General features: G+C 44.0%; 1 protein-coding gene across 1 annotated transcript; it reads right to left on the bottom strand.

Annotated features, from left to right (window-relative positions):
• Nucleotides 1-20,568: 20,568 nt before the first annotated feature.
• On the bottom strand, nt 20,569-25,190 carry LOC106112574 (2-oxoglutarate receptor 1-like). The gene is given in 4 exon segments (XM_027788370.2): nt 20,569-21,614; nt 21,616-21,827; nt 21,830-22,266; nt 25,062-25,190. Coding segments are annotated over 3 exon segments (780 nt in total). The 5' UTR covers nt 22,253-22,266; nt 25,062-25,190; the 3' UTR covers nt 20,569-21,469.
• Nucleotides 25,191-25,897: the final 707 nt, after the last annotated feature.

Raw genomic sequence — 25,897 nt, 5'->3', positions numbered from 1 at the left:
TTTATTTAACCCCCTAGGTTGAAGAAGGCTATTACTCTTTATCTGCAAACCTTCAGGAATAGCAACCACAAAGAGAGCTGGAGAGGGTTTGGGCTTAGAGTTTGCAAAACTGTGAATTAGTCTTAGCATTTGAGAAAGTAGAACTATACCCATATTTTCTCTTCATTAATCCGAGCTAATCAGTGTTTTGTGCTCATGAAACCAGAGATACTGTTCTGGTTTCATGAAAACCAAAAGATGTTAGGTTCAGATACAGATCTCAGGACCTGAGACTCCCATAAACTGACAATCATGGCTTGTCCCTGAATATGATCTTATTCTCTGGGAGTCATCAGAGGATAAAACTAGTATAAATGCATTTAAAAAAAAATCAAGCTTCATAGTGGCATAAAGCTTATTATTAAAGACTGTTTCTCAAAGTGCAGTGGGAAGATGGAAAGCACAGGTATTGACTGAAGGCACTGGTCTTGCTTCCCATTCTGTGTGAACTGGAACTAGATTTGTCTCTGAATAGTCTGCCATAGCCAATTTGGATCCCTTCATAGTGAGTTCAGGAGATAACCTTGGTAGTTCTTGGTAGTATTTTAACCTGAAAGAATAGTAACCAAGGATGCAAATCATCTCATCTGACTTCAGATATGAGAAAGTTAGATGCTTAAAGTGGAGCCAGTCAACCTAAGCCCCCTTTTATCATTGAAGGAGAGATGTAGGTTCCTCCAGGACATAATACATCTTCCTATAAGTGAGGTTTCTAAGATAAATGGTTTACTTTTTTGGGATGCCTATTTCTTTCCATTGATGACAAAGGCAGCTCAAAGTGACTAGTTCAGACCTGGATGTCTCAAGTGAGGCAAGAGGTGTGCCACTGTGTGCCTTCAGCATCTCAGGTGAACACCACTCCTTGAGATTCTAACCAATTCCATGCAAGAAAGTATGTTTAAGTGACTTCAAAAAGTGCTAGTCAGGGTACTGTCAAGCCCAAATCCCTTTCTCTTGACCCAGAAACACAGTCTTTAAACTAAATCAGTGTTACATTGAATATCCAAGATGAAGTCATCACATTAGAAAAAAAAAAACAAAAAAAAAACCCAAAAAAACCCCCACAAAACCCAAAAAACCCAAAACAAAACAAAAACCCCAAACCAACAACCAGAACAGTACCTTACTGCAGTTTTGGAAATCCTGTGTATAGAACTAGTTTTTCATGTGATTCAGTTAACAACATTTAACATGTTACCAGTATCGATGTTTCTTCATTATCCCAATGACTGGTAGAACACGACAAATTTGCTTTGACAAAGCCAGTCATTAAAGCTGGGACACAGCAGGAATTATTTGATCATAACTGGTCAGAAAGATGAGTATTACTTCATTATTTAGGAGCACTTCAGAAAGAAATTTGAATAGCATCCCCATAAATTAGTTAAAACACTAATACTTTTTAACATGAATGTTATCTCTGGTATAGCAGCTTTGCAGTCAAAGATGCATTAGGTACAGGCCATGAAGCTTGTTTTAAACAAATCCAGATTTATGTCCCCAAAAGCTAGGGATATACATGTTTTCTCTCTTTTCTGTTGCTTGATGATACCACTGTTACCCACATTTATGCCTCTCGCTGGTATATTTCAAGTAAAGTTACACAAAATTTTCTAGAATATTTGATTCATCCCCAGTTCAGTTTTCTTGCACTGCTGATTGGTTCTTCGCTGCAATCTTGAGCCCTCCAAACTGAAAAAAGAGAAATATTGCTTACCTGAAACGTTGCAATTCTACTTCTCCCTTTGATATTGCTTTGAGCAAAGAGCACTGCAAATGAAATGTATTTATGTCTTCCTTACAGTGAAGCAGGTTTTAGTATGGCTTTGCAGCCATATACATTCACTCCCTGGCAGACTGAGACTCCCTGTGGCTGTAAATTAGGACATTGGTAGAAAACCTCAGTTACTGGCTCAGAGATATGAGCTCTTAGACCTGGGTGGCTGGATGAGATCTCTTTTACCCTCTGTCATTCATGCTCTCTTGCCTTCAGTGAGCAGAGCACGCTTTGCTTGCAGCAGTTCTGCATCCTGAAGTAGACCTGTAGTATCCAAATAGCAGCAGATCACATTTAAATTAGTGTGTGGTGTATGCATGTGTTTATAAAAGAGAATATTAAATTTATTGTCCATTTCCTGTGAAGTGAAATCTGATCGCTGAAGTGAACAAGGCTTATTGCCATTTCAAGGTCAGGTGAAAAATGTTATGACATACTGTCTTCATTAAAAACAAATCTCTAACGAAGTACAATTTTTAACTGAGGTAAGAAATGAAGTTTTCTTCTGGCAAGATGGGCTTTTCAGGAACTGTGGCATACTTTCTGCTTATTTTTGGTGAATAAAATATTTACAGTTAGTGTTGGCTGTTTTTTACTGGGGTAGCTGATGTTGCAAACTTGTTTTCTTTTGAGCCTTTGCTTTTGGGGCTCATGATTCACAAGAGTGGCAATTTTCCATGCTTCTTGAATCAAAAGACTGTTCTTGAATAAAAATCTCATTATCATCCTTAGCTCTAGGAACAAGAGGAAAACAGATTATTATTTAAAAAGAAAAAAAAGTCACAGTATCTTGAATTTTGAAACCGCAGTCTTCAATCCCTAAGCTTGCAACCTGGTCCGTGCAAAGAGGCCCCAGCTGCCCAGCATGGCTGGCAGCCTTTTGGCCTTGGTACATTTTATAGGTCCTACTTGCTGATGAGGCTTATGATCCAGTTTTAAATGAGCAAGCTTTCATTTCTGAACAGTATGTAAGTTAGTGCAGTTACTGAGGACCACACACACAAGAATATTTTTTGGAAAACTGTCTTGACTCTCCTTGAGTGCCTGTACCATAGATATGCGTTGGGAAAAGGCTATCTGTTTTGCTAATCATACTGCAGAGAAAGAGTGGTAATGGGGGCAATCAAGACTGGGGCAGCAGTAATGTCTGACAACTAGAACATTATCTATCTGTAACTATTAGGGGAAGGGCATCATCTCTGCTCTCATCTGACCTAGCTTTTCTCTAGGTCAATGCCCAGAGCACTTCTAAAAAATGTCCGAAGTTTCTCAATAATTGTAAAATACACTGTCGCGTACAAGCTCAGGGATCAGCAACTGTTTAAATAGCTATTACCCTGTTCCTAGACACTGCATGTGTCATTAGAAACCATTTGTATGAGGCTGTAGCGTTATAAGCACAGAGGGAGCTAATTATAGTTAGGGATCATTTAATGCATCCACTACTTAATTCATTATACCCCTGAGCAATAGAAAACCTGTGCAGCAGTGGCTGGTATTTATCTTTCCTTGGTGGTGGCAGTGCCTGATATGAAGCAGAAATGGGCTTTCCTGGCACCATGGCCCAGAACTGCCAGGGATTTGGGGCACTGGGATCTCAAGCAGGCACTAGGGTCACCTCTAAGTATCTGACTCTGGACAGGAAAAGAAAATAAAACACCCATTTTTCAGACCAGTTTCAAGAGAAGGCGACTAATAGAAGGTCCTTCATGCAGAGCTGCTCTTTAGCTCCTTAACTTACCCAAATCTTGTCTCATCATCATAGAGATCACGTGGCTCCTGCCTTCTTCCAGCCTCCTTGCACCCTTCACCAGGGTTTCAGCAGCTCCTCATTGCACATGGACCTTTGGAAACATTGCCTTCAGTTGTAGCCATGTGATTGTCCCAGGGGCTCATGTCAGGTGCTTGAGAAATTATGGATAAACTAACACAGGCCACTTGCAAATACCTTTTTAAATTATTTTTTTTAATTGCTTGTTTGGCATTGTGTAGGTTCTCTATGAATAAAGGCTGATTCTTCAGCATGCCTTTCAAATCTTCAGTTCAGTCTGTGGGCCTTTTCAGCACTAGTTTTTCCACTTCATGTTCATGGACCTTTTAAGTCTGCCCGTAGGTAGATCAATCCAATCTTCTACAAAAACACGGCCCTTTTTGTGCTTTAAGGCTGTCCTCACCCTGCTCCTCTCTACAATCATTGGAGGGAAATCAAAATACCCCATAGTTTCACAGTCAGCTGAAGTGACTTAACCACAAGCTGCAGTCAAAAGAGTTAGCAGCACCACCTCCCTCCTCTCATCCTAAACCACATGTTTTCAACGGCCCCAATCCTCGTGCAATCATGGGATGTGCTGGATAAGTGAACCGGCTGAAAACAAATCAGTTCTCTCGTTCTCAGGTCAGCTTTCTGGCACTTTGGTGAGGGGCCACAGCTCCTTCTGTGGGCATGCAGGCTCCAGGGCTTACAGGAACCAGTGATGGGGACTGGCCAGGGGCAAGAGGAGGACAGCAGAGGTGGACTGGCTCGTGCTGGCAGTGAGGTTGCATTTGGGTTCCTGTTGTGAAATGCTGTTTTTCTTGCTGTTACAGACAACCAGCCACCCTCAGCTGAAGCTAGTCTCCAGCAATGCTCACCCTGGAGACAGCACTCGTCCCTTGTTTCAACGGTCTTTCAGGCAGGCTGCATTGACTTGTCAGATGGGCTGTCATTTTCCCTAATTTGATGAATATTAATAAGAATTGCAAAGACCAGTAATCCAACAGCAAAAAGCTAGCTATTTGCACCTTTTCTGAAATAACCATTATAAAATCCTACAGAGTTCATGTGTGTGTATAAATGGTGCTCTTAGTCACTGTATAGAAAGGAAACAGCAACAATTTGGTGGCAGGCTTATTATTGAAATATTTCCTCTTAAAACTTTATACTGTTGACTGGGTCAGTTATCCTAGAGTGCATGATGCAAATAGAATCACCTTTTCATATTGTGTTTTTCCTTCTGTAATGGCAGGGTGAACAGGATGCACAGGATGATAGATGAGTTCATACACCTGGACCACACAATTTGCTTCAAAAACCTCCAGTCTAAAATACAGAATGGAGAACAAAGTCCAGTACTTTTGTTTTGCTTTGTGGCTGATTGCAAACAATATCTCTTTCCTCCGAATGGGCTGACCGTTAGTTTTTGTGGGCATTGGGGCAGAAAAGGTCATAGCAGGGCTTTGTGGTGTCTCAGCAGCACAGCCGAACTTGACTGTGATTAGGACTCACAGTCATGAGGGCCCACAAAGTGCTCCTCCAGCTCAGGGGCCATTCTCATCTCATAAAACCTGATCTAAGATCCACAGGCATGAGTGAAAGACTCCTTTCAGAATCAGACCTTTGGACATGACAGCACCCAGTGTGGCACAGTAGAAATGGCAAGGATAGCTCTGATTAATAATTATGCAGGAAAACAGGCAGTTTGTTGGGCAACGGCTAGGCTCCAGAGTGTTAAGAGCTTTCATTATATGTTTTACTTCAGGTTCAGCAAACCTATAATCTTTCCATGGGTTATTTCCCTTAGCAGACATACATTTGTTTGGCTGATCTTATGCTGTGTGTGATTGAATACCTAATTACAGTTGTTATCAGACCACCGTCGGGAGATGCTCGGTTCTGTTGAGAATGATACTGTGAGTCTTCATCACGTGGGGAAATCAGCTCTGGCTCTCCCTTCGTATTTCTCCCCTGAGACAGAATGGTGAGGGCAGCATTCTTTCAATCCCTAAATGCATGGTAACTCTAAATTTATCAGAGTTAAACGCTGCCATCCAATTATGTAGGTATAGAGACTGTTAATGGAAACTTCTGGAAAAGAATATTTTACTTCGGAAAATTACATATATAATCTGGCATGTAAGCAGCACTGTTGCCATATCAGCTGAGCAGAAGTAGTTTGATACAGTTCCAAAAATAGCCTGTATGGATCTGAGGCACTATTTTATGGCTAGCATTAGTCCCTGAAGTGAATTGGTGCTCATCAACTACAGGGCACAGAAGATAAAATCTACTGCAGCGCTTAGGTGATGGTTGAACTTCCAGAAGGTGAGTTGCCCCATGGGCTATTGGGAGAGGAAAGACAATGGGACAATTTGCCTACTCAAAGCCAGTATGTGCTCAGGTACCTTGCTACAGCACCAGGAAGACCATAAACTGGTGAGTAAAAGACGCCGCAGGAGCACCCAGCTATGAAGTGGCCTTAAACACAGCAGCTGCACCAGTTAAAGTTTTCCCAGCAGACACTAAAAGCCAAACTAAACTCATCAGAGATGTGACAACAGTTGTAATTGTTCCAGGTAATGGGGCGTTTCTTGAAAATGGCCCAGCTCAGTCGTCTGAAAACAGAGAGGACCAATTTGCTGCCTTGTTATATTGTTGGGTTTTTTTTCAATTCAAGACGAAGCAGCCTCCTTGGCTTCCAATAACGTGTCAGTACAGGATTCAGCAAAGGGCGCTCTTAATGTGGCCTCCAGCGTACAAGCAACAAGACACTGAAGTTATATTCTGTTGTGGTGCCATTGCTCTTGTAATTTGTGTGCAGAGTGCGGTGGCATGTGAAGGAAAGTCTGCCCTTTGCTTTAGGCCACTCTAATAAAGCTTTGTCTTCAGAAAGTGACTTTGTATCGTCACAGCTCTCTACACATGAATTTAATATACGCAGCCAAAGATGAGCCTTTCTATGAGCCAGGTATCGTTCCCTCAGCTAACAAAAACCCTTATCTAATGCCTGGCTCTTGGCAGAAAGACCCTGGGTGGCTTTGGTGCTGTACTGGTCTCTGCAGTTCTGTTACCACCTGCACACACACTTGCTCCCACCTGTACCCCTCATCCCTCCAGGCCCAGCTCCCACCTGCCGAAACTCCTCCCCTGCTTTGGAAATGAGCCTTTCCCAGTGGGACTGGTGCCAAGAGTAGCGCAAGGACAACAGAGAAGGAGCTCAGCCATGTAGGATACACTTCATAGTTTAAAAACAACATTTTCCTCCCAACTTTATATCTTTTAATTCTTTTCTTCACACAGTCACTGAAGTTATAGACTGTTAAGTTAGTTGTTTGCATTACAAGTGCTTGTTTCTGATAAGGTAAGGTAATGATTAGGTAGAATTCTGCAGTCATAAGGTAATAAGCAGAAATAATTATCAAAGTGAAATTAGGAGGTTGCTTGACCACAGTGACCGAAGAGACAGAACTAGAAATCCCCAAAGAAATGCCCTGCAAATCGTCACTTGACTGCAAAATCAAAGGTCTTGTATTTTTTGGAGCAACCTCCCTTGCTTTCAGGCAGAGTGCTGCGCAAACAGGGAAGATGTTTAGGCTCCTCATCCCAAACCCTTCCTATTTCATACCTCATGGTAGAGAAACTCCTCTGCCAGCATGGGAGAGCAGAAAGCAGCTCCCTCTGCTCTCCCCTTGCCAAGGCTGCTCAGCTGACCTCACCCCGAGAGTTATGCAGATTCCCTGCATATGAGAAAGTCTTGTGCTCTTTAAATGATTCTTAAATGCTAACTATTATTATCCTCAGGCAATTAAATGGCTCTCCAACTATTCAGATTGGGTGGAGGCATGGACTGTTGAAATAGCCTTCAAAGAGATAATTCATGCAAACCAAAACTGTGGAATTCAAATTTTTTTTTTTTTTAATTTAACCTTTTTCCTCTGGCTATTTTGTGCTCATCTAAATCAAATATTTGAAAAGGAGGTGATGTCCTCTGCAGACGCTTTCGCTTGCTTTGCTTTTCTATGCTACTTTTCACCAAAAGCTTCAGGGCCACTCCTGGGTTTTGGCCTTGAACTAACACAGCATCAGGCTTACCCACCACACTTGGGTCAGCTGGGGAACTCTGCTCTAAGCTGATATATCACATTTATCTCCATCAGGGCATGAGTTTCAGCTAAAACACCAGCACTTCGTTAAATGTGAGTGTTGTTCTATAATTTTGAAAACAGAGCAGCGGACTGACTCCGTTGGTTTATATAGTCCAAATGCAAAAATTGTGAAACACTGGAAAATCAGTCACATAATGCAGAAAGTAACATTTTGCCGCCATCTGTGGTGGAACTGGCTTCTGCTGGAGCAGTATCTTCAAAGCTAGATACCTAGTAAAGCAAGAGAGGAGGGTGTGTGTTTTGCTCTCCCTACCCACACAGAGAGCTAGCAGAAATCAGCTAACCTGGCTTCCTTCACAAGGAAATGCTCCGTAAACCCAGTGGTACAGAATAATGATGCAGTGTGTTTCTGTCATTGCACTCAGAGCTGGCAGTGCCTATTCTAAATACTGTGACAGTATTCACCAAAGTTTGCAGGAGCAGAGAAACATGGAAGAAATTACATCACCATGGGACAGAAGATTACACTTTCAAGAAAAGACAGAAGAATCTCTGTGTGCCTGACCCTGGCTTTTTATTTTTTAAAAGGGAACTGTTTAATGGTTGGTGATAAAATGAAATGATACAATGTGTTAAAGGATATAAAAAAATGCAATGCCTTGTGTGTTCAGGCTGTTCGGAGTCAGGCTAGGTATTTTAGACACTATTCTGCATTTTGCCAGCATTCAAATCTCCTGTTGCATATCAGTGTGATTGATGGCCTGCTGGAGCCTGAGGAGGGAATCACAGGCTTCTGCATCAGATTTTGCACATCATATTCGAAGGAGGTATAAACTGGTGCATTGTGCTGGCTTTGGAGCCAAGTTAATCCACCCCAGCAGAGTATCTAAACCATTGGCTTCCATGGCACCATTACTGCAAGCTGATGAGCACAGACATCTCCCGTCTCTAGCAATCATCTTGGTGTGCTGCAGCAAGATGTTTGTGTCTCTTGAAACCCTCTGTCCTGATTGCAGGAGGTAGGGTAAAAGGAAAGTCGTCAGGACATGCAGTCCATCTGCTGCCCCAGATCAGGTCATATCCTTGGCAGTCCCAGCAGATGCCTTTACCTTATTTAAAATCTTCTCTCTACCAAACCACTCCTCCACTTCTCTGCACCCACAGGATGTGTTGTCTCATGTCCAGCATCTCCCTGACCTAGCTCTACCTGGAAGCATTCTGCTCTCTGGATACAGGTCAGCATGTGAAGGTCACAATCATCTTTCTTCAGTGGTACTTCTAGATTGAACAACTCTCGGTCCAACAAACTTCTTTTTTGCTTTTGGTTATTGTTTTTTTGGAACCTCTGTTCTGCTCCCCATCCAGCAGGTCCCCCTCCTTCTTAAAGTGCAGTGTTGGACCAGACGTGTGACCCCAGGACACACGTTACCAAAGCAGAAGGGCTACCCATCCTGCCTGGCAGTCTGTGCTCTTATTTCTCTGTCCCATTCTGCTGTTTGCCCTTTTCACAACAGCACAACATATTTGACTGATGCTCAGCTTGTGACCTGCACAGCCCTTCGATTCTTTACTGCAGTACTGCTGCCTAAGCAGATAGTCCAGATTTGTGCAGTTTTGATTGCTTTCCTACAAACATAAATTTTGCATTTGTCCTCATTGTATTGCACCCTGTTTTTTTTCAGACAATTTCTCCAATTTTTGTAAACTGCTTTGAATCTAATGCTGTCCGCCAGCATGCTGGGAGTCCCTTCACTTGTCATCTGCATACTTAAACGGTATACTTTCTACTCCATTGCCCAAATAACTAGTGAATATATTAAGGGTGAGCTCACTACATAATCTGGACTTGGATGGAAAATTTTGTCATGCTAAACATCCTACAACTGGGCCTTGCACTCCTCTCCTGGAAACTTCCATCAGTATTATCTGTGCCTTGAGTAGCAGCTCAGCCACAGCTCCAGGAGCAACAGCTTTTGTGTGAAATCAGAGAAAAGAAGCAAGATACCAAGTCTTTTGTATCTTGTGTCCCTCTCCCAGAGCATTTCAGAGACAAACCTGCTCCATTCCAAGAAAGTAGCTCGATGATGCTGAATCATCCTGATGGACAATGCAGCAGCCTTCTCTATCCCACCATCACTGGCTCCCCTGTTCTGTGTCTGGGACTGCTGGGGTGGCTGGGTAGCTAGCCTGCATGCTGCCTACTTGGTTCTATTGACATTTTTTATAGATTCAAGATACTCACATGAAGCATTTTGATTCTGTTGATTCAGAAGTTTGCAGACGAGAGGAATTCTGTCAGAATTTTTTTTTATTAGCTGAAATCAGCGTGTCTGATTTCTTCCCAGATAAATAGGACACACCCCAGAACCTCAGTGTCCCTCTTGCAGTGAGGGGCCCAAACCTGAACACAGGATTCGAGGTGCGGCCCCACCAGTGCTGAGTGCAGGGGGACAATCACTGCCCTGGCCCTGCTGGCCACACTGTTTCTGACACAAGCCAGGATGCTGCTGGCCTTCTTGGCCACCTGGGCACACTGCTGGCTCATGTTCAGCTGGCTGTCGACCAGCACCCCAAGGTCCTTTCCCACCAGGCAGCTTTCCAGCTGCTCTGCCCCAAGTCTGTAGCACTGCATGGGGTTGGTGTGACCCCAGTGCAGGACCCGGCACCAATCCCTGTGTGGAGCCTTCCTGCCCTCAAGCAGATCAACAGTCCTGCACATCTGCAAACTTGCTAAGGGCGCACTCGATCCCCTCATCCAGATCATTGATAAAGATACTAAACAGAACTGGCCCCAGTACTGAGCCCTGGGGAACAGCACCTGTGACCGGCCACCAGCTGGATGTAACGACATTCACCACCACCCTGGGCCCGGCCATCCAGCCAGTGTTTAACCCAGCAAAAAGCGCACCTGTCCCAGCCATGAGCAGCCAGTTTCTCCAGGGGAATGCTGCGGGAGATGGTGTCAAAGGCTTTGCTAAGGTCCAGGCAAACTACAACCACAGTTTTTTTCCCTCATCCACTAAGCAAGCCACCTTGCCACAGGAGATCAGGTTTGTCAAGCAGGACCTAGCTTTCATAAATCCATGCTGGCTGGGTCTGATTGCCTGCTTGTCCTGTACGTGCTGTGTGATGGCACTGAGCATGATCTGCTCCATGACCTTCCCCAGCACAAAGGTCAGACGGACAGGGCTGTAGTTCCCTGGATCTTCCTTCCAGTCTTTCTTGTAGATTGGCATCCCATGTGCTGACCTCCAGTGAACTGGGACCTTCCTGGTTAGCCAGGACTGCTGATAAATGATGGAGAGTTGCTTGGTGAGCGCTTTCACCAGCTCCTTCAGCACCATTGGGTGGATCCCATCTGGCCCCACAGACTTGTGTGTGTCTCAGTGGTGTAGCAGGTCGCTGACCATTTCCCCTTGGATTATGGGGGCTTCATTCTGCTCCCTGTCCCTGTCACCAGCTCAGGGCACGGGGTACCCAGAGAACAACTGTCCTTACTATTAAAGACTGAGGCAAAGGCATTAAGTACCTCAGCCTTTTCCTCAGCCTTTATCACCAAGTTTCCCCCCTCATCCAATAATGGATGGAGGTTATCCTTAGCCCTCCTTTTGTTGCTAAATAATTTTATTGCCTTTATGGCAGTAGCCAGATTAAGGTCTAGTTGGGCTTTGGCCCTTCTAATTTTCTCCCTGCATGACCTCCCAACACCCTTGCAGCCCTCCTGAGTGGCCTGCCTCTTCTTCCAAAGGTCATGAACTCTCCTTTTTTCCTGAGTTCCAGCCACAGCTCTCTGTTCAGCCAGGCCAGCCTTCTTCCCCGCCGGCTCATCTTTCAGCACATGAGGACCACCTGCTCCTGCACCTTTATGATTTTCTTCTTGAAGAATGCCCAGCCTTCCTGGACCCCTTTGCCCTTCAGGACTGTCTCCCAAGGGACTCTGTCAACCTGTCTCCTTAAACAAGCCAAAGTCAGCCCTCTGGAAACCTATGGGAGAACTTCTGCTGACACCTTCCCTACTTCTCCAAGAACCAAAACTGTTATCAATAAATTGTCTACCAGAGAGGGCTGTGCAAGTAATACAAAAAGGGGGTCAATAGTGATACAGCTTATTCTTTCTTTGAAGACCTGGTTCAGAAGCTGCTTAGTGTGGCATTTCACCCTCCAGTATCTCTAGCTCATTTGCCTGGGAGCAGAAAGGTTTAGGGAGGAAACTTGTGTCGATGAGACGATGCATTTCATGTACCCCAGAAAGACAGCAACTGTACAGTTGAAGCCGGGAGTGTTGTTTAAGCTTTTTTAAACTGATGGAAGAGCCTTCAATTTCTCCAAATGCCTCAGAAGTGAATAGGAAGAAAGTAAGAAGGTCCCGGAATAAAGGTCATATCTCTATATTTCAGTATCTTTAATTCATGCAAGAAAAGGAAATTTACAAAATTAAACATCAACTCCCGCCCGAGGCAACTACTCGGTAAAAGAGCACAGCTGCCGAGATCCATCTGTTCCTTACCAAATCCAGCTTCTTGACTCCCTGCAAGAGGTATTTTCTGCTTTTCACCTGCTGTCACAGACTTGTGTGTAACAATAACTCTTTCTTCAATAAAATATGACTTCTTTTTTTCAGAGTGATGGTCCTGGTTTCATCTGGATAGATAGTGCTGTGTTTTGAATTTAGTATGAGAATAATGTTGATAACATGCTGATGTTTTATTTGTTCTAAGTAGTGCTTACTCTAGATCAAGGACTTTTCCAGTTTCCCATGCCCTGCCAGTGAGCAGGTGCACAAGGAGCCGGGAAGGAGCAGAGCCAGGACAGCTGGCCTGAGCTAGCCAAAGGGATATTCCGTACTGCAGAACATCATGCTCAGTGTATAAACTGGGGGGAGTTGGCTGGGAGGGGCCGATCGCTGCTTGGGGACTGGCTGGGCATCAGTCAGTGGGTGGTGAGCAGTTGTGTGCATCACTGGTGCTTTTTCCCCCTTGATTTTTAATCCTCTCATTTTCTCTCTCCTTTTCTTTACAATTTTTATTAGTATTATTGTTGTTATTATTATGTATTTTACTTTAATTATTAATTTTTTCTTATATTAACCCACAAGTTTTACCTTTTTCTAGTTCTCCCAATTCAGTTGGGTGGAATGGAGCGAGTGAGTGGTGTTTGATTGTGGGCTAGGGTTAAACCACAATAAATGGAGACAGGAGATTTTTGCATGAGATACACATCTTTTGAAGTAGTTCTCCCAGTTATCATGGCAAGGACAGATGGCAGAGGTATTGATAACCACAGGGTAAAGAGATGGGATCTCTTGCAACAGCCTTGTGCTAAATTCCAGATACCTCTCCCATGCCACTGTCCAGCAGAGCTATCATTCACACCTTACAGTACAAGTCAAAGAATATATAATTTAACCTCATTTGGCATGGCTGTATTTCAGAATTAATGCTTCTTCCTTTGCTCCCAATATTGTGCTGTGAAAAATCTCTTTGCCATGGAGTCACATGCCCTAATGCAGTGAAAACACATGTGGCTGCCTGAAGGGCTCCTCTTTTCGGCTCATTAGGGCCACAAAAGTAATTCTTCTCCAGGCACACCTATTTAGCCTTTGATGTGACAGCTGTGGAGACTAATGCCTGTAGCACCACATCCCACCCAGTTTCATCAACTCACTTGACTGGAGAGAGGGTCATTGCCACTCACAAGACTATGTGGGACCAGCAGATGGGACCCATCCAGAACAGAGGGGCAATGTTTCTTTTCAAAAAATCTTATCTGTTTAAGGGGGAGACAAGATAGGGCAGCACTTGTGGTAGCAAACATTGCTATATCAGTCTTCCAAAGTATATTTAATTCAGCCTTTAAATTATCCTAGCTGTGGTAGGTGTCCCAGCTGCAGGAAGGCCTCTGAGAGCTCAGCTTCTTTGATGGGCCACCTCTGGTTCCTACCTCTGTCAGTATAAACAAGCTACACTTAAGAAGATTAAATCAAGTCCTTGCTTAGCATATAAAAAATGGCATTTTGCTCGTATAAGTGATGCTTCTGGGTCTTAGGCCATCTTTGTAGATCTGGGACTAAATTAGAAAATAAACTCTGAATTGCTTTGGCTTCCCTAGCATCGGGTTTGATGAATCGGTGCGACAGCCTGCTTTGGAGAAATCAGATATGTGCTAAGAAAAATCTTCCCAGTGCCCTCATCTGCAGTGCAGGGAGCTCCCTGGGACAGTCATGCTCACCTGGAGAAGGATTGTTTTTCCAGGGAGAACAAGAAAGGAAGACGTGTTGATGCCTACGGCCATACTTTCTACTCCACAGCAAGGTTCAGAGAAACCTGTCTGCATTTCAGAAGAGGAAAAATGTGCAAGGAGAAAAGGCAAGCCATTCTTTCCTGCAAATATAGAATGGTCAGTAATAAAAGAGTGAGAGAAATCCACCATTTGATGTTTCTGGCCAAGCAGTCAGGAGGGGGTGAATTCACTGTTTCCCCAAAGTGAATAAACTCTAATTCCCTATATTTATCCTTTCTAACTGTTTGATATATTTAATCGACTCCTATCACTGTTTGTAGGATAACACCCATAGAGGCAAGATCAGCTGTATTTGCTTTATGATTTACATGTTCATAACCACATAGCCACTGTAGCTGTATTTGATTTAAAAGCATAAACCAGAGAATGTGTTTCTTTAGAGAAAGTTGGGACAATGCTCCCACCTTGCTCTTGCAGATGGTATAAGAATCATTTTGTTCTTCCTTTTCCAACTCTCTGCTTCTCCAGGGCAGACCTCCTTTTCAAAATCAAGACACTGTTTTCCTGCATACTTATGCTTTTCCAGGGTGATCCTATTACTGGAAGAGTTTTGTCTACCCTCTAGTGGGAATTTGAATTATAACTGTGGGAGTACAGGAGGCTGGAGCCCCTTGGGCACAGCCTGGAATTACTGCAGGATCGATCTTCATGGTGTTTCCAGCCAACACGATGCCCCATTCCTGTCCTTCCCCTCCCTGAATGAGATTCTTGTTTATATTTTGGAAAAAAAAAAAGGGACGAGGGCTATGTTTGCTAGGATTTTGCTCTGGTAGAGGGACAGATTTAGATTTTCACTGGTGTTGGCCAGTTAACTCTGGAAAGTAAGTATAGTTGTATTAGTCATGTTGAGCCAAAATGAGGATGAAAATTTAGAAGATGTGTATCTGCATCTTAACTCCATTTGCCCTTCTGCCAGTAGAAGGAAAGTGTTGGTATCAGTATCTGAAGGCAGAACATGGGCTGCTGGATCTGAATTAGGGTGTGCTAGGAAGGGGCCCGGCCCCGTCTCTGAGGCATGTTAACTGAACCCATGTGCTCTTCCAGAATTTGCACATATATGTGGTGAGCAGTGTACCCCACCCCCTTGGCTGAAGGCAGATCACCAGTTATGGAACCCACTTCTGACCTTTGCAGCCCATGGACAACAATTCCTCGACCCGTGGCGCGATGCATGTGTTTCCGCCTGAAAGGTTTCCCTATATATATATGCTGCTAATTCCTTATGTGCTGCTAATGTTTTGTGTTAACCTGCAAATTAACAAATACTGGATACAAACCTGTAAAGGGGATGAATATAGCTAATCACTGGCTTTTGGCTGAGATCACATGAAGTGGTAGCCAAATAACTCTGGCGATAAAGGGCTTGTCCTCCAAAACCTCCTCTGAAGGAAAACAGAAGTGCTCCTGCAGATGCAGAGTACGACATTGGGGATGAACCAGGGCCTGAGTAGCTCAGACAGCGCTCTAACTCAACTTTTATTACCGAAATGCCACAACTGAGCAATCAAGACTCCCCTGAAAATCTTACCCTAAGCCTAAAATGCACTTTGTAAAAGCCCTGGGCTGGGAACTGATTTCTTCCCTGCTTGGCTGCTAATTTGCTTTGTGACTGGAGGCAAGTCACTTAACTCCACTGTGCCTCAGTTTCATCACCTGTAAAATAGGGACGATACATAAATATTGCAGAGAAGCTTACTAGCAGAAAGGTAATGTGAGGAAACTCCTGTAGGCAGGTGCTGCTGCCTTGTCTGTTGAGATAACTTCCTGTTGATAAAAAGCATCATGAAGTGAAGGGAAAAGGGAATTTTAAAAAAGATTTACGGCTTGAAATTGTTGCACAGTGCATTTGTACGCCACTGCCCGCTAGATCTTCTTCGTTATTGCTGAGGCCATAAGTGATAGGGCAAGCGTGGCTCGCTCAGTGGAAAACTGCCCCTTTGGGATTACGTGGGGCTGGAAATAAATCTACGCATAATGCTTCCCTGCTTTATGCCAAGTCACCTCCCTTTTGCCCAGCTTAACGGACCTGTAGCAAGAGCAGCGCAGGACTTTTACCTTGGATGCCCTTTGAGGCACCCCAGAAAAGGACTTTTCTAGCCCTGCCAACTGCAGGTCCAGAGCATCACTTTGTACAGTGGCTGGCACCATGGAAGTCCCTGAAGATGGGAGAGAGATATGAGAGTATCACAGGCTGCTTTTGTGGTAATACCAAAATACCTTGTCACAGATCCACTGACAAAATACAGATTCTGCCAGGCATGTGGGAATTGTCTTGAGAGCACCCTGGGATACAGCCAGCTAGCTCAGGCTGATCGGGGACAAGCAGGAACCACAAGGATTTTAGCAGAACTGTTAGAAGGGACAGAATGAATTTTCTAATCATTTTTGCAAAAAGCTGATGGGTCTTGAGCAACAGGCTGGATGCGGTGAAGGGAGAGGGAAGGACCAAGTAACCTGGTATCAGGTTTGCTAGCTTGGGTAGCCGGGAGGGTGCTGGCACTGCAACCTTATAATGAAAACACACAAAAGAAGATGTCTCCAGGAACTATACCTTCTACGTTGCTTTATTAGGATTCAGTATGGCATTGTCTGTCTGTGCACAAAGCTGTATTTCTTTCTTCTTCACTGTATCTTATTTCACTATTTTACAAAGTAAAAGGAAATCCATAAAGTAATTTGGAAAACACATCTTTCCCCCTTTTTTTAAAAAGACAGAAGATCAGAACTTTGTTTTCCTTCTAAGAGTGGAGAGTATCACTGGTACTGTAGCTTCCAGGCAACTGCTTCTCTTTTGGTTTAGAAATCAGTGATATCAACTATTTTGGGGAGCAAAGAAACCAAGAAGAAGTCCTAGAAGATAAAAAACCTTTTAATTCCAATGTCTTTTAAGGTTCTAGCAATGGTAAATCTAACATACTCTGCATTATAGTTGCCTGCAGCAGCCCTGAAAAATCATGTTCCCTCCCTGTTTTAAAAAAATCAGCATTTGAGTTTTAAATGTTATTTTGGAAAGACACTTAGCTCAGTGTTTACCAACTTTACTTTTTCTCCTTCTGTGCCCCAAAGTACAGCTCTGACTAAAAGCAGGAATGTCTATTCTTCTACTGCTCTAGGAGGCATCCAACTCACTCTGCTCTCCACTGCAACACACAGTAGGCTAGAGCTTCAAATCAGGTTTCAATAGTGACTTTCCAGTCGCTAGTCAGAAAACAGGCCCTGAAATACATTTTCTTCAGTGAAAACTTTTTTTTTCCCCTCCTAGACTCAATTGTGTGGTCTTTACATTAACATGGCATCAGGCAGCACCACTGAATGCCTCCACTGTCACAAAACACGAGGGAGCTTTAAGGGAAGACACAAAGTATTTTCCTTTACATCTCTTCTCCTTTTCTGCTGACAGGGAAAGCCAAATACAATTTGGGGCTGGCAGGAGTTGAATAGCAGTGTGTTCATTTGTTGTTTGCTGCTTCAAAGTTTACGTTCACTCAACCTGCATTTTCAGAGTAGAAAGTATTGACAAATAGAAGAATTCATTCCAAGTTTATTCTGCTTGCTTAGCCTCACCAACAAAATGACACCTATCTGAGGTCTAAATGACTCAGTGGTGAGCCTGGCACTAACCTCCACTTCATCTGGTGGGTCACTACCATACAGTTATACTGTACAGCTAATGCAGCAGCATCCCAACTACACATACCATTACATCACGATAAAATTGCAGCCTTTTCTCACATCAACATCCAACACAGACTGTTCTCAAGGTATTTTAGCCTTTGACTCTGCTAGCTGTTTACCAAGCTATTCATTTTGATGCTGCATGCAGTCACTTCACACTCTCTTCCTAGGTGTCCAGGATAACACAGAATTGCTTGAAAGGTAGCTAGATGCAGCTGGATTAGGACAGATTTAGCAGAATATTTTTTTTCATGTAAAACATTAGTCAGTATTTTTGCTCTCTGGGAAGTTTGAGTACAAGGAAGACCTTTTGCTTTCAGTTCTTACAGAAACACGTTTTGGGGAGAAAAGGAAAATAATTGCTGCTGGTTTTCTTCCTGGACAACTAAGGATAGAAAATAATTATGCTGCAATCTGTGACAGTATGTGGATCACTGTTAAAAATAACGTTCAACACATCTACAAAAGCAGTCAGCAATTCCAAAATTTCACCTTTAATATCATCAGAGTTGACATCCCCGGAGAGGCTTACCTTGCAACATTACTCTCTTGGTCCTTCTGTGGTCCCCCGCAGGGAGCAGCTTGCTAGTAGGTACTTGAGTTGACGTGACTGTCTTTGCAGACAAACCTACTAGAGACTTTTGACAGAAGCCTGGTTACTGGAGCATAACTATACTGTGAATTCGCCTGCAATAGTATAGTAATTTTTGTAGCTGTGTTGTCACACTGCGTACAGAGCTTGGAAAGTGTCTCCTGTTTTCTGCAATTGAAGCACTTATCCTTGTTTCAGCAGTAAACTTAACAGCTGCTAAAAATAGAAGCTATTGAGATGTCACCCTTCACAGTAGGCAAAAGGAATGAGTTGCATGAGATAATGATCTCTCAGTCCTGCCAAGCACCTGAGCAGTCCCTGAATGCATTAAAAATGCATGCATTGAGGTTGAACTTTCCTCCTTTTCCAGACCCAGCCGTGTTACTGCAAGACGGGACTGCCCTTCGTCTGGAGGCTCTTGCCACACCAGTGAACTACGGCTCCTGGGAGCATTCCCTTACCTACTTCAGCACTTTAAAATCGGCTGGTTCAGCCCAAACTAAATGAAGAGAGGTGGTAGATGAACAGGTGATACGGGAATAAGGCAATCAAACAACAGCTGTGTTAAGGAAAGAGAGAAGGAGCCAAAAGGGTAACCCCTCTCCAAGTCACTGAAACTGGGAGTCGCTGTTAGAGATGGAAAGCCTTGAAGACTTCTATTTCACACTTTTTACCTATAGCTGCTCCATTTTACATTGTATGTGTAGTTGTACTGAAGAGTTTCTGCTTGTGTGTGATAAGCTCAGCTTGGCCTTGAGAAGGAAGAGCTTCTGAGAACAAGAATTAAAAATGCTCCAAGAGAAGAAAAAAGGTAATTTTTAATCCACTCCTTCAGATGTGTATGTGTAAGTGATAGGCACATCTTGTGCTTTCACTTATATGGGAAAGGAAGAGACTTTGTGCAGTGTGTTTGTACTTTTTGCTCATGTTGGAGAGCTGAGATGTTATTAATCTATGTCAGAAAAGATTTATTTCATGTGACTCATCTTATGTATTTGTGTAACTTGTGGAATTTGAATCAACCATGCATGTGTGAAACCAGGTAGCTTGTCCATGATTGATCACCATCTAGTGGCAACCTGCAAAATTCAGACTTGGACAACAATACGAAAGAGGACAATCTAAAATGGGAAACTTGTCAAAAGGCCTGTGATGCTGCTTCTGAAAGATGTATCTGACGGCTGAGCCTTTACCAAATAAAGTATTTTAAATATCCACAAGGCCTGTCAAACACTATGGTGTCACTGTTTGTCCTGCTTAGGTGCCTGTGTGCACTGGGGCGCAGTGCTAACCCATGGCAGGTGCCCAGGCTTTGGCAGCATGCTGGTTGCTGCCAGTCAGCCTGCCCAAGGCTCCGAAGAGCTGTGGCAGTGCGGCAGGACAGGCTCTGGTGCCAGTGATGATCCCAGGCACTGCTTGTTTTGCTAGCACCAGTGTTATCGGCAGCGTAAGCCTAAATGCAGAGCCTCGTGGCCAAAAGGGATCTCCAGAAGCCAGGCAGGCTTGTGTCCCTCTTGCTCAGCATCTGGCTGGCCTACTCCTAGAGACATGCCGTGGCTGATGCTCCTCTTGTCCTTACCAGGGCTTCATTATCTGTCTTGAGAGAAAGTCCTTCTGATATCTGCCCTTGAGGGATTTGAATACCATTTGGTTTTCTGTTCAGTTCCTTCCCCTTGGGATGTTTCACTGAATGCTCTTACCACACTGCTCTCATCTGTGTCTTCCCTGAAAGGCAGCCTCCAAGGCTGGACACGGTGCTCCAGCTGGGAAGGTAACAATGCTGCAAAGGGTGCAAGGGCTGCTACACAAATCTCACACATTATATTCTTATTTATACATGACAAAATTGCATCTGCCCTTTTTGCTACAGCAGACACTGTCAGCCCACTGAAACTGTTGGCTCCTGTCCAGCCTGTCATTCACAGTAACCATGGATCTTTCTCTGCTGAACTGCTACCTAAATAGGGGTTTCTTTCTCCTTTTCTGTTTGCATGTTTATTATTTCTACTTAAACACAGAACTTTGCCCCTGTCACTGTCTAATAGCATCCTGTCTTTTTTTAGACCATAGTTTCAGTTTGTCAGTTTAGTCCTTTCGGCTTTGTGTCATCTGCAAATATAATGACCAGACATTATTTCATCATCCAATTTGTTAATGAAAACACCAAATATCCCTAAACCCAGGACAGAGTGGTCAAATCCCCCCTCAGTGGCTCCCCCTACTCCAACAGCAAATCACTAATACCTCTCCTCTGAGCACAACCCTGAACCAACAAAAATAGTTTCCTCCAGACTGTTTCTTTAGCTTACACACACAAGTGTAATCTCAGAGAGTGTCAAAACTTCTTCTGGAGTCAAGATATATGACATCACCTTTTTCTTCATGTATGATCCTGTTAACCTGCTGTAGTAGGAAACCAGAATGATCTGGGATTGTACATGATAGATCCATACTGGCTGATAGTCACCTGTATTCATTCTCTGTAGATTTATCATCTGATTGTCTGTTTCAGTATTTTCTAAGATGGACATTAAGGTGACTGTTAATTCCTTGTTCCTCCATTTTTTCCATATATATCTCTCCTTGTACCTATATATAGATAGAAATCCATCTCCTTGTATTCACCATGCATATCCTTCTCTGGTGCTCCTCTTGTCCTGCCCTATGCCAGCTCTGAGAGTTCACTGTTCAGTCCCTCAGTGCTCTATGCTGAAGTTCATCAGGTCCATCTAATATGAAAACACCTGATTTATCTAGGTGCTTTCTAATTATATAATTCAGTGGTTTCAGCAACCGTGACAATATCTGCTGTGTTTTGTTCAGGCTGTAATAAACAAAGCTCTACATCAGTGACAATGCTGGAATCAATGGAAGTTGTTCTGATGTCCAGGCTAACCTCTCCATGTTTCTCTAATCGACTGCAAAGCCCAGAGCAAGAGAACCCTGCGTTTCCCAGATGTTTTTGGAAGCAGTCTCGTTGGATGGTTTCAAATTTCACCTTCAGGTTGGCTTACAATCTTTTTTTTTTTCATTCCTCTCTCTTTGGTTGCTAAGAGAGGTATATATAAACCTGCTTCTGAGACAGCGTTTTGACAAGTGCTCGACTGCAGGAGAGGGGAAAGCCAGCTGCAATTCTTGCTCCCATATCAACACATCTGCCTCTGCAGGAGCTAATAGTGCCAAAGCCACCCTGGGTTTGCTGGGATTTTCTTCAAAGGATTCCTTCATAACTTTAATGCAGTTTCTGACTTGGTCACGTAATTGTAACTCCCAGGCTGCTGGACGTATTTGCTCCATTTACACCTTGAACGAGAGAGCATGGCCTGCTGGAAGTTACCTCCAGTCACGACATAAAGCAGTAGGTTGCCATGTGTTGAGTGCAGCCAGTGTCTGAGAGATGATACAGGTGGAGTGGATTTGCTTTTCCATGTGACAGCTGACTGGACAGAACCATAGCTCAGCCCCAGCCACCTGAAAGGCGTGGACAGGGAGGAAGCACACAGAGAAGACCACCAAGAGGACAGTGAGTCTGCGAGCCTTTTGTTTGTAGCAAGTCCGTGTGCAGGACCCAGTAGCCAAAGGAATAACTTTGTAGGGTGGACAACCACCACGTAGCGTAAGGTGCTGAAGCAGGTGAGGAAGAGGATGCTACTGTATAAGTTGAAGTGGAAGCCAAAGTGGATGAACTTGCACACGAATTCACCAAAGATCCAGTGCTCCCCACTGGCATAGCAGTGTACCAGGAAGGGAAGGCTGGTGACGTACAGCAGGTCTGTGAGTGCCAGGTTCAGCGTGATTATGGTGCCGCTCTTCCAAGGCCTCATCTTGAAGCTGGAAACATAAATCACAATGATGTTTCCCAGGAAGCCCACCAGGGAAATGATGCTATATGTAATGAGGAGGTACAAAGTCTTCAGATCGACTTCCACACCAGTGCAGTTCGGAAAATCACCTTCAGTGTCTTGCCAGGTGGTGGGGTTGGCTAAGTTGTCATTTGTGGTGTTCATGTTTTTCCTTAGTGCTTAAGAAAGAGAGGAATGTTTAGTGTTCAGATAAGACCTTCTGACAGATAAGACCTTCTCATAGCCTGTTAAAAACAACTAATAACTAGATCTTTCCTTTCAGCTTCCCATCAGTGCCACTATTAAAGTGCCTTTATCGAACAAGGAAAGGCTTTTCTACTGTCATGGAAATTGATCCTGATCCAGAGGCTTTTTATCATATCTATATAGAGATAGATAAAATTTTATTTTAAAACATGTATTTTCAGGGAAGGGTCTGCACAGGCACAATGAAGCTCTAATATAAGGGTTTCCCAGTCCCACAGTGTGTGATGTGGGCCCCCTGGCATATAAAGTTCACTTTCTGCTCTCAACAGGGCTCAAGTGGAGCAGAAGAACAGACTAGTCTGTTGTGCTGCTGACCGACAATGTGGAGAGGAATGTCCAGAACACAACTGCCCCATAGAAGCTATTTGCAGCCTTGTTAATTAAGTGGAAAACAGGGTGGATGTTGAAACATTTTCATATCCTTTTTGATACTGGAGTTGGTTAACATTTTTCTCCCTGCTCCTTGGAAACAACTGATAGAGGAATATTTCACTCTTTTAGTTCATTAACAAGATAGATGTTGCAAAGAAATAAGTTATTTTTAGGCTTGTCATCAGCTGCTATGTAAATTTCTATCCCTGTTTTTTTTAATGGTGTTTCACTCTGACATTAGCCTTAGATAGAATCTCAGATAACTTTTCTGAAACATCAGAATAAATTCATCCAACTTTGCAAAGCAACCATTTGCAAGATATAACACATGCCTTAAGCAGGATTCAAGGGAAATAAAGGTAGCCCGTTACAGTGTCTGCAACAGAAAATATGGGGGCACTGAAGCACATGGCAAATAACTGCTAACATGGCATCCAGTAAGTGCATTTGTGTGAATGCCTTCTTTCTTTTAAAGTGGAGTAAAAGTTTTGTTGGAAAAAAATGAATAAACATCTAGCGTCATTTTTCCAGAGGAATGCAACTTTTTTCAGGATGATGCCACCTTCAGATTACTGTGGCGTGGATCTGTTAAAACGGATCCTACTGAATCACTGCTTCTATTTCTTGTCTCACTCTGAATTTTCTTCATGTAGCTTCTACCCTCACTCACTTGTGAGATATCGCAGAGACAGGCTGTAGGATTTGAATTCAAATTTACGGAGAACGTTTGGTTCAAACGTATTTAAAACACTTCAAAAACTGAAGCTGAAGCCTGAGGAGACACATGCCAAACACTGGCACTTGTTTTTAAAGAGCAAAACAGCTTCAAACCTCTTCTCACGACTGGGGATGCTGCAGGGGATGGTTTGGATAAATCCAGTGGCTCTAATTCAGTTAAGAAGTAATGCAGCAATACTGTTGTCTCCAAACAAACTTGAACATTGGACACTGGTATGGCTAATGGTTAACCAGGCTAACAGCAAAGGCCCCGTCCTGCAGTAGCAGGTCACAGCGTGCTGTCTCCTGCTGGAGGCACCAGGGCTGTGCACACCATGGTGTTTACAGTGCACAGCTATTAAGCGAGCTGAAGGGTACAGCTGGGTGCTGCTCCCCACATCACTTTCTTCGTGGGTTTGTGGGCATATCGTTTTGTAAGCAGCCTTTTTTTTTTTTTTCCCCCAACAGCCAGCCGTGCTGCTGCAGCAAACCTATAGGGGCTGAAGAGCAAATACCTCCAGCTGCTGGAGAGCAGAGTAGCAGCACTCAGCAGCTGCAGTCCCTACTGACAGCCCCACACTCTCGGGTGCTTTCAGAGCCATCCCCTTTGCTGTCAGCGAGGTACATGATAGGGCTGGATTCGGGTCAAGGAATGGGGCCGCCAAGGGCCAGGCCACCTGCCAAGCTCTGCACTGGTTATGGAAATGAGAAGTGGGGACAAGGACTGCAAGAAAATCACGTGAGTGCGGGGTCTTGGTTCTGAACTGCCCTAAGGTTACAACCGGCCTAACAGGTTACCACAGGGACCCAAGAAAGGAGACAGCAAGTCTTTGCTGTTGGCCGCATTATTTTTGCTGTCTGAATTACAAATAGAATTTAGACAAAACTTAAATCTAATTAAGGAACAGTTTGTACTGTGGCAGATTTTATCACACTAAGTAATTGGCCATAATGGGACTTCTGCAGCCAAAGCTGAGAGCAAATGATATATGGTGTAGACACATAATGAACTTTAAATAAATTATCCAAGAGCAGAACTCACAATAAAAGGGAACTAGATTATTGAAATAGAAACCCTCTTTCAGTTTTAACAGTGGAGTCACTGCTGTATTGCATGGTATTCTTTACTGTAACCAATTGATTGGAGTCACTTTAAAAAATGTTGTGATTGCATGTCTTTAATTGCAGTCACATATAAGAGAAACTTGTCTGCTCCTGCATTGTGATAATTTAATTAGAGACTGCTGGAAATAAAAGTCAAATGGCTGCAGCCATGGCAAAGTAACCTAATGCCTGTAATTGGACTATATTTCACACAGATGTGTTGCTGAATAAATTAAATAGGATTTGGCTCACAGTGTTCGACTCTTCCACTGGCTTAGATTTAAGTGATGCAAATTATATATTTAGGGATGAAGATGTGAGCCCTCCTTCCCCTACCCTTTATAATTCAGGGGGGTAATTCCATGCAGAAAGAGTATGTGGGTTTGAGTATTGGATGCATCCCAGATAAGCTTAATTTGTTCCATGTTTCCATCATCCTGTAACCCTTTGCTCATCTCTCTCCACTTCACCCTGCCTCTAAGTTCACACCTTTAAATCCAAATATGCATTTTACCTGTAAATCCTTGGTGTCATTTTCTCTCTTCTTCATAGCTGGTTTCTTAAATACCCTACTCCAGCTGGCAGAGTTTGCTTTTAAATTCCAGGACTTGTGCAGTGAGACTGTCCAGGAAAGCCGTAGCAACCCACCTGGTTGCAGGTGGTTGCAGGAAGGTTGCAGGAATGCTCTGCCTCCGTTCCCGGGTCTCTGCCAGGGGAAGGCGGAGTTGGCTCCATGGTGCTGAGTGAGAGTAGCTCTGACCCCTCTTGCTTATCTGCAGGCTAGCTGCCACGTCCGTCCCCAGCTGCAGGGCCGTGCTGGTGTCGGTGGTCCTCCCATTGAGCCTCTGCCACCTGTGCAGGACATGGAGGACCTGCCTCATGTCACTCGCAAAATCAGTTGGGGCTGCCCAACCCCAGTTTTGCACTTTGCAGAACGTCCCACGCCACAGTAATCTGAAGGTGGCATCATCCTGAAAAAAGTTGCATTCCTCTGGAAAACCCGTCAGGTTTGGCTGGAGTGGACTGTTAGGGGTGCTTCCAGCCCTCAGTGAGGGAGGCAGGCCAGCAGCACTCAGGCAGGGAGAAGCAGCACCACCGCAGTGCCTGCCTGAAGGAATATCTGCTCCCCAAGTCCCAGCGTACAGTGTAGGAGAGGTGGGAGATGGGGAGAGCAGGGTTTCAAACTGGCAGGAGCTGCTATACAGAGGTCTTGGTGGATACTGGGAGCTGAGATCAAACCCTTGCCTCTCAAGGAGGGTGAAGGTACCCATGCTCTCCAAACTGGGAGCTTGGTGGAACCAGGTGCCCTTTCTGCAGGGAGAGACCTGGCTCTGAGAAGAGCAAGGATTG

This window comes from Falco peregrinus, chromosome 4, assembly GCF_023634155.1.
Source record: "Falco peregrinus isolate bFalPer1 chromosome 4, bFalPer1.pri, whole genome shotgun sequence".
Lineage (NCBI taxonomy): Eukaryota > Metazoa > Chordata > Aves > Falconiformes > Falconidae > Falco > Falco peregrinus.
This window is presented reverse-complemented; position numbering and strand designations above follow the sequence as displayed.